Source organism: Enhydra lutris, unplaced genomic scaffold (genome assembly GCF_002288905.1).
Source record: "Enhydra lutris kenyoni isolate GAN:26980312 unplaced genomic scaffold, ASM228890v2 scaffoldscaffold59, whole genome shotgun sequence".
Classification (NCBI taxonomy): Eukaryota; Metazoa; Chordata; class Mammalia; order Carnivora; family Mustelidae; genus Enhydra; species Enhydra lutris.
The window spans coordinates 11,749,246-11,762,223 of NW_019154143.1; the positions used below are offsets into that span (position 1 = coordinate 11,749,246).

General features: G+C 38.4%; 1 protein-coding gene across 2 annotated transcripts in view; it reads left to right on the forward strand.

The window, feature by feature from the left end:
- Nucleotides 1-12,978, forward strand: part of LOC111158478 (zinc finger CCCH-type containing 6) — a 60,024-nt gene that overhangs the window by 18,719 nt on the left and 28,327 nt on the right. For both annotated transcript variants that reach the window (XM_022520519.1, XM_022520520.1), the window contains exon 2: nucleotides 9,786-9,966. In XM_022520519.1, coding sequence (XP_022376227.1) covers nucleotides 9,786-9,966 — 181 coding nt within the window. The remainder of the gene's footprint in view (nucleotides 1-9,785; nucleotides 9,967-12,978) is intronic.

Sequence of the window (12,978 nt, forward strand, 5' to 3'; positions counted from 1 at the left end):
CTTGTGATCTCTCTCTTTCTCTCTGTCAAATAAATAAATAAAAATTTTTTTTTAAATTTTTTTTTTAAGATTTTATTTATTTGACAGAGAGAGAGAGACATCACAAGTAGGCAGAGAGGCAGGCAGAGAGAGAGGGGGGAGGAAGCAGGCTTCCTGCAGAGCAGAGAGCCCGACGTGGGACTCGATCCTAGGACCCTGGGATCACGACCTGAGCCGAAGGCAGAGGCTTTAACCCACTGAGCCACCCAGGTGCCCCAATAAATAAAATATTTTAAAAAACATATCAATCATGGGAATGTTTATAATATTCATGGAGGGTCGCCTGAATGATAATAATTACTAATTTGTTGAATTGATAGTTTTCAGCCTTTTTTTTTTTGCTTCAACGCTGTTGTAGAAAAAACATTCCCATTCATACTATGTGTATTTGAGGGAGCAATGTCAAGTTATTAGGTTCTCCAAATATGTTCCATTCTTCTTCTAGATTCTTGCTTGTTTTTTTTTTTTTTAAGGTTTTATTTATTTATTTGACAGAGAGAGATCACAAGTAGGCAGAGAGGCAGGCAGAGAGAGAGGGGGAAGCAGGCTCCCCGCCAAGCAGAGAACCCAATGCGGGGCTCGATCCCAGGACCCTGAGATCATGACCTGAGCTGAAAGCAGAGGCTTAACCCATTGAGCCACCCAGGCGCCCCTAGATTCTTGCTTGTTTATTGCAGTGGCATCCTAACTGCTTTCCTATTTCTGTTTTATTTCCCCTTTAGGTCTTGTTTTTTTACTCTCAAAGTTATCTTTCAGAATGGAGATCTAATTACATCAGCTCCTCTCCTGGAAGCACTTCAGTGCTTTCTCATTTATATTAGAATAAACCCCAGACATGGTCAAAGCTCTGCATGATCTAGAACCACCCATCACTCCAGCATAATTTTAAACCAGCTTTCCCATTTTATTTGTAATCCAGTGACCTTGGCATTGTCTCAGTTTCTGTCTCAGTTCTTCGACACAGAAATTTTGCTTATCCTATTATCTCTGCCTGCCCCAGATCCCTCTGCAACCCTTTATCTCTTAGGCTAGAACTCCTCACCCCAATTCATTCATGAAACCATGTCTTGTCATTGTATGCCCACTGAGCAGGTGCTGTATTTATTGTGAATGAATGCCTCCCCTTTTTTTGTTAGGAGGACAGAAAATTCTAATATACATATAGTTTTTGAGAATCTCTGCTCTTGATGTTGTAGATTTCATCCCTAGATTAAATCAGAATATCAGAGGAGTGGCTGGCTGGCTGGCTCAGTTGGTTGAGCATGTAATCTTTGGTCTTGGGGTTGTGAGTTCGAGCTCCAACCTGGGTGAAGAGATTACTTAAAAAAACAGAATCTTAAAAAAAGTCAGAACATCAGATAATTGCGTACTTGGACAATATTATTTTTTTCTTATATAATTGCTTTTTCACAATTGGATTTTGGCAGCAAGCCCTGGTTCAAATTGGGGCATGCTATAGGTGATAAACTATTGCATTCGTTGTATGGACACTATTGAAATTCGTGTCCAGAATTGACAATTTTATCGGATAATATTGTCTTTATGAGGACTCAAGAGAAATTTCTTTCTGATCTCACTACTAGCAAAAACTAAACCTCTCTTGAGCAACTGGTCTGTTTTTGTCTTGGAAGCACTGTTGTCTTAAACCAACCCTTGTTCCCTGAAGCTCAGAGCCAAATTTACAGCTCATACATAAAAATTAGTCAAGGATTTCTGGCACACCCCTGTGTAAATTAATCTTGGTCTTAGCTTCACCTCAGTCTTAAGAATTTTAACATAGTTTATATATTGATCAACAAAAGGCTCTATAAATAGCATTCAAGGAATATAATTCATCCAAGATTTTTTTTTTTTTGAAGCTTAGTTAATCTGCTTGCTGGGTGAGAAATGAGTTCACTCTGTCTCTCCATGCTGAAAGTGGGAAAGATAAAGAGGAAAATAGAAGGTTTATTATATATTAGGAATTCTAGGTTTTATGTTCTGATTGGGTCATTTGGGAACTAGAAATTCTTCCTTTTGATTTTGTTCTGTCACAAAAAGCATAGAGATTGCTTTATAAAGAGTTCTGAGGTGGGATATGAAAGTGTCTGTTAGATTCAGAGATATAAGGTCAGCACTTTTGTTTCTTTTTAGATCAGCACTTGTATATGCACATGCTGGGAACTTGGTAGAGTTTTATTTTAACAGTACCGCCTTAGTCCTACCCTTATAGAACAGCATGCTATATATTCACTGCTGTATGGGTTATGATCTTTGTAGGAATTGTGATCAAAGGCCTTAGTATTTAGCCTGACTGAATATCAGAGTCCTTTTGTTTTCCTTCTGTTACCAAATGAGTATTTGTACCATCTGATGAAATAAGAGGTGTGCAGAAGCATATATGACTCTGGAGACCAGGCACTGAAAGACTGAGACAAGAATAGCCATGACTAAATTATAAGAAGAGACTAGAAGGCTCTTTAGAGGGATGACCAAAGTAAGGGAATCTTACTTACTTCTGAGTCCACTTTTTTTTTTTTTTTTAAGATTTTAATTATTTGAGTGAGAGAGAGAGCGCATGAGAGGGAGAGGCAGAGGGAGAGAGACAAGCAAGGACCCTGGATTCATGACTTGAGCCAAAGGCAGAAGCTTAACTGACAGAGCCTCCCAGGCGCCTCCCGCATCCACTTTTTTTTTTTTTTTTTTTTTTTTTTTTTTTTAAGATTTTACTTAGGGCGCCTGGGTGGCTCAGTGGGTTGAGCCTCTGCCTTCGGCTCAGGTCATGATCTCAGGGTCCTGGGATCGAGTCCCGCATCAGGCTCTCTGCTTGGCAGGGAGCCTGCTACCTCCTCTCTCTCTCTCTCTCTCTCTGCCTGCCTCTTTGCCTACTTGTGATTTCTCTCTGTCAAATAAATAAATAAAATCGTAAAAAAAAAAAGATTTTACTTATTTATTTGACAGACAGGCAGATCACAAGTAGGCAGAGAGGCAGGCAGAGTTAGAGGGAAGCAGGTTCCCTGCCGAGCAGAGAGCCTGATGCGGAACTCAATCCCAGGACTCTGGGATCATGACCTGAGCCGAAGGCAGAGGCTTTAAACCCATTGAGCCACCCAGGTGCCCTTGTGTCCACTTTTGATAGCCAAGTTGTCTTGTCTTTTATTTGAATATCGATTGGTCAACTTTCCCTGTGATATTACTTCATGGGTAGAAGGAAGTATTAGCAGTAATTCATAATTTTTCTTGGCTTGCCAGCAAGAAATCTAGAGCTTATGCTATTATCTACAACCACTTAGATCAATGACTTTGGTTTGTTGTAACTCTGGGGCTTTGCGGTATTATTTATCTTTTCAGTCAATGTTAATGACATATTTTGGATAACGTTTTCAAGTTATGTGACCTGTTTAGTTGAAAATAGATCCCCAATGATTCTAGTAAAAAGAATACCTGTTTTTTTCTCTGGGGAGATCAGTGTCCCTTCAGACACTCCCACAGAAGCATAGTCTCCTGAAGGACATGGGAAGGAAATATCTCAAATTGTCTAATTAGTATATTTTTATATATAGTTATGTGTATATATGCAAGTTAGGTTTTGATTAGACAAATATGAATAAACATGTTGATTCAGGAAATGTAGATTAGAAGGGTTACATATATAAAAACAGAAGTAGATTTACTTGTAAAAAAAAAAAAGTGAGAAAGGGATTCTTTGTTATCTCTGGGATCCTGATAACTTACATGGAGTTAAGGAAAATTTGGAAGGGTTGTCATAAGACTATGGAGGATGTTAGGCTAATTAAAATTTATAATTTTGCCCATAAATTTGTACCAAGTCTCATTCTTGAAGGAATTGTTTGAGTTGAGGCTTTTGCAAATTCTAAGATTGGCTTGAAGAGTGAAACTTGCTATAGCTGTAGATAGTCAAAAAGGGATAAACCTTATTTCTGCAAACCAAATACATTCCAGAGGGTGTAAGAATGTATTGGATAAAGGATAAAGAGAAAAACACTTTGAGAGTTGTAGATATCTATCAGATTTTACCACTGGTAGTTTGTAAAAGAAATGTTTGCTGAAACAAGTAAGATGAGCCATCTAGCAAGCTATTTAGCCCAAGGTTCAGTTTGGGGATAAACATAAAATCACAAAAACTTATGTCAGGTAGCTCTTCCATGACTGGACAGCATTTTCCTTGAGAAGAAATAACGAGTTTGGGAGGTATAAGGTAGGGAGTTAGGTCAAGGCTTTTATCAAGAGGATCATACATAAGCTATATAAGGTGAGGGAAAAGATCAGAGTAGGTGTGGGCAAGCCTAGACCCAAGCAAGTTTTCCATTAGGCATGCTGACAAATTCAGCCAGTAAAATTCAGTTTATTATTTATATAGACAACAAATATAGGATCACCATGGTGTCAGCTCCTCGTGTCCATTGTCTTACTGGGTAACACTGAAACCAAAGAGGCCAAATAATCACAGGCAGCATGAGTGGTAGGGTAGCCTGTGGCTGAGGAACAGCAGCCGTACAAGGAGATATATGGAGGTGGGTTAAAAATAGCTATGTAGCATCACCTCCCAAGACTGCCTCTATTTCCGTATTCTGGAGGCTCAAGAGGCATTCTGCCAGGGCTGAGGTCAGCCTGCGGTTGAGCCTTGCCGGTGTGAGCTAGGTGGATGATGAGCTGGTTACCAGTGCATCAGTTCAGAGTAATTCTTCTACATTATCCACAGTAAAGGAGAAATGACAGGGTGATTTAGAACAAAAGCATGAAAAGAAAAGTGTTAAAAGCAGTAGTTTCAAGTATCTAGGAAATTTGTGTTCTGTTGGTCTTAGGATAAGCAGTCTACTTCTATGAAGTCATCTGCTTCTGGGATGTAAAGACATCCTTGACATCACTTGATACCTTCTGAGAAATATCTTTTTTCTGGTGATCATGTCAGCTTTTCCCAGGATGCTTGTATTTATGAGTAACATCTTTGCAATATCAACTATTAGGAGTACTTGTATAGTCTTTTATTGAGGCTTTTGTGTTTCTTCCAGAAGACTCAGTTTCTGATCTGTAGCTTGTAACAGGAGCGTTTAGGCAAGCATAAAGAAAAAGCAGAAACTACCTGTGGAGGTAAGACTGAATGGTTCAGGTTAAATTGTTTTAATAGCAACAATATCAGAATGGGGAAAAAAGTAGCATCCTTTATGAAACAAATCAGTTTATAAGGGTTTGGTGAAATTTACCTCAGAATAAGAACATGTCGTGATCAGTGAGGGCGTTGTACAACTCACTGGTTTTTAGGAAATTCAGAGTTGTGCCACATTACCACTATCTAATTTTAGAACCTTTTTTTTAAATTTTAGAACATTTTCATCACTCCAAAAAGAAAACCCCCTGTGGCCATTGATAGTCACTCCACATTCCTCCCTCTGATCTATTTGTCAATCCCTAATCTACTTTCTGTCTCTAGGATTTGCCTAAAAGATAAATTCTTTTAAGAATAATTTTGTTGGTTAACTGAACAGTTATTTACATGTCCATAAACATGAATAGGCCTCTTCCTAAAAAGGACATAATCACTCTTATTATTTTACATTAATGAAAAGTCTCCATATAGAATTGAACTGGGAGCTTCTCTTTTTGATTTATTAAATTTAAACAAGTATCTTGGGTTTAGTAAACAAAACAGCTTTCTTAATGGTGTTGAGCTAATTCAGAATCTAGAGAATGCTAAACACTCTTATTTATATTATCTATTCTGTTTTTTATTTTTCACAGACCTAGATTAGAATGTGATACATTAGTAGGTGCTCAATCAAGATAGCTTTATTTTGTTTTGGTGGCAGAACTGGAATTAGAAGCCAGCTATCCTCCCTGGAATTCTCCTCTTCCATCATGCCATACATGCTTTCCATTTGTGCCCAAAGCTGATTTTTGTTTTTTTGGGTTTTTTAAAAAAGATTTTATTTATTTGAGAGAGAATGAGTGAGAGAGAGAGAGAGAGCGAGCATGAGAAGTGGGGGGCTTCAGAGGGAGAAGCAGACTCTCCGCAGAGCAGGGAGCCCAATGCGGGACTTGATTCCAGGACTCCAGGATCATGACCTGAGCCGAAGGCAGTTGCTTAACCAACTGAGCCACCCAGGTGCCCCCAAAGCTGATTTTTTTTTTTTTTTTTTTTTTTTTTTGTCAGAGAGAGAGAGGGAGAGCGAGCGAGCACAGGCAGACAGAATGGCAGGCAGAGGCAGAGGGAGAAGCAGGCTCCCTGACGAGCAAGGAGCCCGAGCCCGATGTGGGACTCGATCCCAGGACGCTGGGATCATGACCTGAGTCGAAGGCAGCTGCTTAACCAACTGAGCCACCCAGGCGTCCCCAAAGCTGATTTTTGTAAAGCATTTATAAACAGTTCATGGAAATGGGGATCGATGTTCTTTATTTGCTTTTTCTATCTTATTATTTGTAACCATACATAAATTCCCAAGTTTACATTTGTTATTGTGTGAATGCTGAAATGGTTAATAGGCTAAGGGAGAAGAAAGAAATGTAAAATATCTTTCATTGCTTTTTGTCGAATGACAAATATAAACACCCCATATTTCACAGTTAAAGAATTTATGTAAAGTAGGACATAAATTCATATGCAGCATTTTTAGCTTGAATACTTAGGTATTTAAATAGCTCCAGTCAAAATGATAAGTATGAATTAGTGATTTTAAGATATAAAAAGATTTATGCTTTAAGGAGCTCATGTTGGAGGAGAAGGGTGGTAAAAGAAAGGGTGAATGCCCATAGGTTTTTTTGGTGCCTTTTAAATTTTGTTATGGTGTATGTATAGGCAGTAAAGTACGCAGTTCGAAAATGTACAACTTGATGAATTTTTACACATAAATATGTATGTATATATAATGATCACCACACAGATCAATGTGCAGAATATTTCAACACCCCGGAAGATTCCTTAGTACCCCTTTTTTGTCAGTTACAACCCTCCAAGAGGTAATTACTATTTTGACTTCTGTCACAATAGGTTAGTTTTGCCTCTTCTTGAAATGCATGTAAATGGAATCAAACAGTACTCTCATGTCTAACTTCTTTTTTTTTTTTTTAAGATTTTATTTATTTATTTGTCAAAGAGAGAGAGCAAGAGTGAGCACAGGCAGATAGAGTGGCAGGCAGAGGCAGAGGGAGAAGCAGGCTCCCTGCTGAGCAAGGAGCCTGATGTGGGACTCGATCCCAGGACACTGGGATCATGACCTGAGCCGAAGGCAGCCGCTTAACCAACTGAGCCACCCAGGCGTCCCTCATGTCTAACTTCTTTTACTCATAATTGTGTCTATAAGATTTGTCCATATTGCATGTAACAGTGGCTAATTTTTTTTGCTTTATAGCATTTCATTATATAAATAAAGCAAATTTATCCATTCACCTGTTGATGGTGATTTGGGTTGTTAACAATTTTTTACTATTATGACTAAAGCTGCAAAGAACATTCTTGTGCTTATCTTTTGATGAATATATGTACTCAGTTTTCTTGGAACTTCAGGTTTTATAGTGTTATAAAAGTTCAGAACGTTTTTTGTTAAAACCGCCAGAATGCCAGCCCCGCCTCACAAGAAATTTTCAAATCTGCCTGAATGGATATATATACCTCTTTGATTTTGTAATAGAAACTGGGGGAAAACAACATTGACTTCACAGCCAGTTTTGGGTGGTATCATGTGCCTGTTCTTCAATGCAGGAGTTACAGATATTATACATTCATTCATTCAGTGAACAGCAGGGAACCATCCTAGGGGTTAGAGATACAGCTATGAAAGACTCAGTTGCATCCTACTTTCCTCAACCAATATGTTCATGTTATTTGAACATAATGCATAGAGTGTAGTGATAAAGAAATGAGAATTATTAGGAGTGTACTTCGGGTAAAGCATCTCAGCTAAACCTGGGTCATCAGTGGAAGCATCTCAGAGAAAATGACAGCTGAACTGGGTCCAGTAGAATGAGCTGGAGTTAGCCAGATAAAGGAAGTGAAGGATAGGTGTTGAGAGGAGCAGGACAATGAGAGTTTTTAAGGTGATGTTTAAAGCTTAGAGACATGAGAAATTGAAAGTAGCTGGGGAACAGGGATTCAATTATAAAGTGCCTTTTGGTAATATCACGGAGTTCTGATGTCATCCTCAGGTCAGAAGGGAATCACTGGTATCGTCCTTTTATTTTTATTTTATTTATTTATTTTTTTAAGATTATTTATTTATTTACTTGACAGAGAGAGAGATCGCAAGCAAGCAGAGAGGCAGGCAGAGAGAGAGGGGAGGAAGCAGGCTCCCTGTGGAGCAGAGAGCCCGATGTGGGGCTCGATCCCAGGACCCTGGGACCATGATCTGAGCCGAAGGCAGAGGCTTTAACCCACTGAGCCACCCAGGTGCCCCATATTGTCCTTTTATTATGGAAAACTTCAAACACCTACACATCCCACAGTCTGAGCAATTACCAACTCATGACCAATCTTGTTGATACCACTTCCTTTTTCCCCCAGTGGACAGTTCTGAAGCAAATTTGAGACAACACATCGTCATTGAGGATTTTGAGCAGGAGAATGACATCATCAGTTTTGCATTTTAGAAATCACGTATCTTTAGTAACTATTTTTTTAAAGATTTTATTTATTTATTTGACAGAGACACAACAAGAGCGGGAACACAAGCAGTGGGAATGAGGGAGAGAGAAGCAGGCTTCCTGCTGAGCAGGGAGCCCAATGCAGGGCTGATCCCAGGACCCTGCAATCGTGACCTAGCCAAAGGCAGGCAGGCGCTTAACAACTGAGCCACCCAGGCACCCACCCTAGCAACTTAAAAGTATCTTTACAATGCACACACCATCGTTTAGTTGCTTCTCATTTTTTTCCAGTCATACAGATATTTGTTTTTCTGTACTATTTATAGAAGTTTGCATTTTTTCAAACTGTATGGAAACTTTAAATGCTAAACTTATTTTATATACTTCGATAGATCATTGTTTAATTTGTCTTTAAAATACTATTAATATTTTTGCTTCTATAAGTATAAAAGGGTCATAAGCAATATAAAAGTTTGTTTCTAGTTTGGTCTTCATTATAGCAAACATATTAGTATTTGGGAAGTGGAATTCAGTTCATGATTTTACTACCATTATTTTTTGCAGATTCAAGTTTAATTTTTTTTTCAAGTTTAATTTATGATTCTTCTGTAGCTCAGATTTTGTTCCTTATCTACTTATTGAAATTTGTTTTCTTTTTGAAGTTTGATGGTGAGAATTAATACAGATTACTTTTATTTTAAAGCTAATTATAGTTGTTTATGTGACGCTAAGTTAAAAATCCCTTCCTGTAGTGAGAATGTTTACTTACTGAAATGTTTTAGTTCAACCTTTTTTTAAAAGGTAGTGTTTAGTAGATGGCAACTACTATAATACAATGGAATACCAACGCATTTATGCATGCATTCATTCATTTGGTAAGAGTCAGTGATCTTAATCCAAATCAGAGGTTGGGAAATTTTTGCCGCTAAGACTGGTTCTAACATTTTTGAAGGATTGTTCCCCAGAAAGGGGGAAGAATGTGCAACAGAAATCATATTTGGCCTGTAAATATACTACTGGGCCCCTTTACAGGAAAAGTTTGCCATTCCTGATCTAAATGAATGTAACTTAAATTCTTGGCATCTGCTTTTTTTTTTTTTTTTTTGGAAATGTTCCTATAAGACTCATTTTTGAATAACATTTAAAAATAAAAATGTCATTGTTTTCTACAGAGAAGATGGTGAATTAGAAGATGGTGAAATAGATGATGCAGGACTTGAAGAAACACAAGAACAGGAAGCAAAAGAGGATGAAAAACAGAAAAATGAAAAAGCCTATAGAAAATCAAGGAAAAAACACAAGAAAGAAAGAGAGAAGAAAAAATCCAAAAGGAGAAAACGTGAAAAACATAAGGTTAGTTAGAATCTACTTTGAATTCTTTTAGTAAATTTGTATGTAATATGAAATACTGAAAATTAGAAAGTATAAATAATTGCTTATTTTATTATAAAGCTTATTGATTAGAGGGACACCTGGGTGGCTCAGTCAGTTAAGTGTATGACTCTGGATTTCAGCTCAGGTCATGATCTTGGGGCGTGAGATTGAGCCCTGTGTCAGGCTCCTCACTGGGCATGGAGCCTGCTTAAGATTCTCTCTCTCCCTCTGCTCCTCCACCCCCCAAAAAACAACTTGTTGATTAGATATTTTTACTTTTGTGATTAATAAATTTTCTGAACATAAAGATATGAATTATCTCAAAGATTTAAAAATCAAGGTAACTTTTAATGCAAGTTAACATCTTTTTTTTTTTTAAGATTTTACTTATTTATTTGTCAGAGAGAGCGTGCACAAGCAGGGGGATGAAGTATAAGTTATTAATATTTGGGGGATATTTTATATCCCCCCAAACAGCAACTTTTATAAAGCAAGAACTATAGGATCTGCAGGAAGAAATAGGAATACACTAATAGCAGGAGATATACCAATATGCCTCTCTTAACCCAAAGAGATCAATCAAGTGGATGAAAAGGTGGTAAGGATACTAAAGAGAGATTAGGTAGTCAGGGTTCTCTGAATCCTGAGAATACATCTTCCTTTACAGCCATACAGTAGGCCTTATAAGCTCCAATTACTTGAATAGAGTGGAAATGTTACAAAGAGCAATTTCAAACTACAATACAATAAAATTAGATATTGCTAATAAAGTCTAAAAAACAAAATGTCTTTTTGCTTTTAATTCAAATACCTACTATAAATAGCCTGTGAAACACAGGAGAAACATTAGAACTGCAGAAATTTGTGAAAATAATGATAAAATCTTGATGTGTAAGTACCAACAGATTATAACCAAAGTGGTTATCAGGAGAAAAATTAGAGTATTGCAGTAATAAAAGCTAGAAAACTAGGATCTCAAAACAAATACAAAAAGGAAGGACTTTTTTTTTAAAAGATTTTATTTATTTATTTGACAGACGGATAGAGAGAAAGCGCAGGTAGGCAGAGGGGCAGGCAGAGGGAGAGGGAGACGCAGGCTCTCCACTGAGCAGAGCCCATGCGGGGCTTGATCCCAGGAACCCGGGATCATGACCTGAGCTGAGGGCAGCAGCTTAACTGACTGAGCCACCCAGGTGCCCCAAAAAGGAAGGACTTTTAATTAAGTCACAAGCAGAACTTAATGAACTAGAATGAAAAACCAGTAGTTATTTAAAAAAATAGGTCAGCAATATATATAAATCACTGTCCAAACTAAGAAAAAGGGGGCACCTGGCTGGCTCAGTCGGTGGAACATGCGACTCTTCATCTTGGGGTGTGAGTTTGAGCTCCATGTTGGGTGTGGAGCTTACTTAAGAAAAAAGGAAAAGAAGGGAAAAGCACAAATGAAAGTCTATATGTTGACTGAGAACTTTCAAAACCATTAAGTCCCATCTCCTTTTTAACAGCCTTTCCTTTGTTTATCTTCTTTGGCAAATATATACTTTCAACATTTTTCTTGAAAATCTTAACTAGATCACTTAGTTCACTAGACACATTTTCTGCTTTCCATGTTACTGAATGTAGCTGTTTTGTTCAACTTTCTGCCATTGCATGATGAGGGTTTCTATTCTTACGATTTTTTTTAAAAGATTTTATTTCTTTATTTGACAGACGGAGGTCACAAGTAGGCAAAGAAGCAGGCAGAGAGAGAGGAGGAAGCAGGCTCCCTGCTGAGCAGAGAGCCCAATGTGGGGCTCGATCCCAGGACCCTGGGACCATAACCCAAGCCAAAGGCAGAGGCTTTAACCCACTGAGCCACCCAGGTGCCCCTATTCTTCTGATTTTAATAAGATATCCCACTTCAAGTTGCCTCAAAGTTCAGAATTTTACTAACAATCATTCAAGGCAATTTATTTATCTATTTAGAGAGAGAGCACACACATGCACGAGTTGTAGGAGGGGCAGAGGGAGAGAGAGAATCCCAAGCCAACTCCCTGGTGAGCATGGAGCCTGACACAGGGCTCAGTCTCATGACCTAAGAAATCGTAATCCAAGAGGAAACCAAGAGTTGGTTGCCCAACCCATTTTTTTAAATTATTATTACTATTTTTTGTATCTCTACACCCAATGTGAGGCTTGAACTCATGATCTGGAGATTGAGTTGCGTACTCCACCAACTGAGCTAACCAGGTGCTCCTCATTTGAGGCAGTTTAGACTTTCACTAATACTCTCCTGAAAGTCCTTCCAGTTTCTCTCCACTGAGATCCCTCCTACTTTTTAGATATTTCTTATGGAGAAACAACATTTCCAGACACCAAAATCTTATTCGTTAACTGTTGCTGCACAGCATTACCCCAAACTTAGAAACTTAAAAGAACAGAAGTTTATTTCCCAGTTTCTGTGGGTCAGGAATCTGGGTGCAGCTTTAACCAGGTGCTTCTGGCTCAGCTTTTCCCATGGGGTTGCAGTCATCTCAAGGCTTGACTAAGGCAGGGTCCTTTTCCATGCTCACTCACATGGCTCTTGGCAGGTGTCAGCTCCTCACCGTGTGGACCTCTCTACAGACTGCGTCAATGTCCTCATTATGTTATCTGGCTTCCCCCAAAGCAGGTGGACCATGAGTGAGAGAGAACAAGAGAAAGCACCCAAGATGAAAGCTCTAGTCTCTTTTATAACCTAATCTCAGAAGTGATATACCATATCTATACCTACTCTATTTACTAGCTATTTTTAATGTAGTCCAACTGCTAATTTCAGGTTAATGATTACTCTACTTTTTTTGATATATATTTTTTTAATTCAGTTGAGAGAGACAGAGACAATGAGAGAACAGGAGCAGAGAGAAGAGGGAGAAGGATTATGACCTGAGCCGAAGGCAGCCGCTTAACTGACTGAGCCACCCTGGTGCCCCTGGAACAAGGATTTTGGGGTTAATACTTCAGAACCTACTA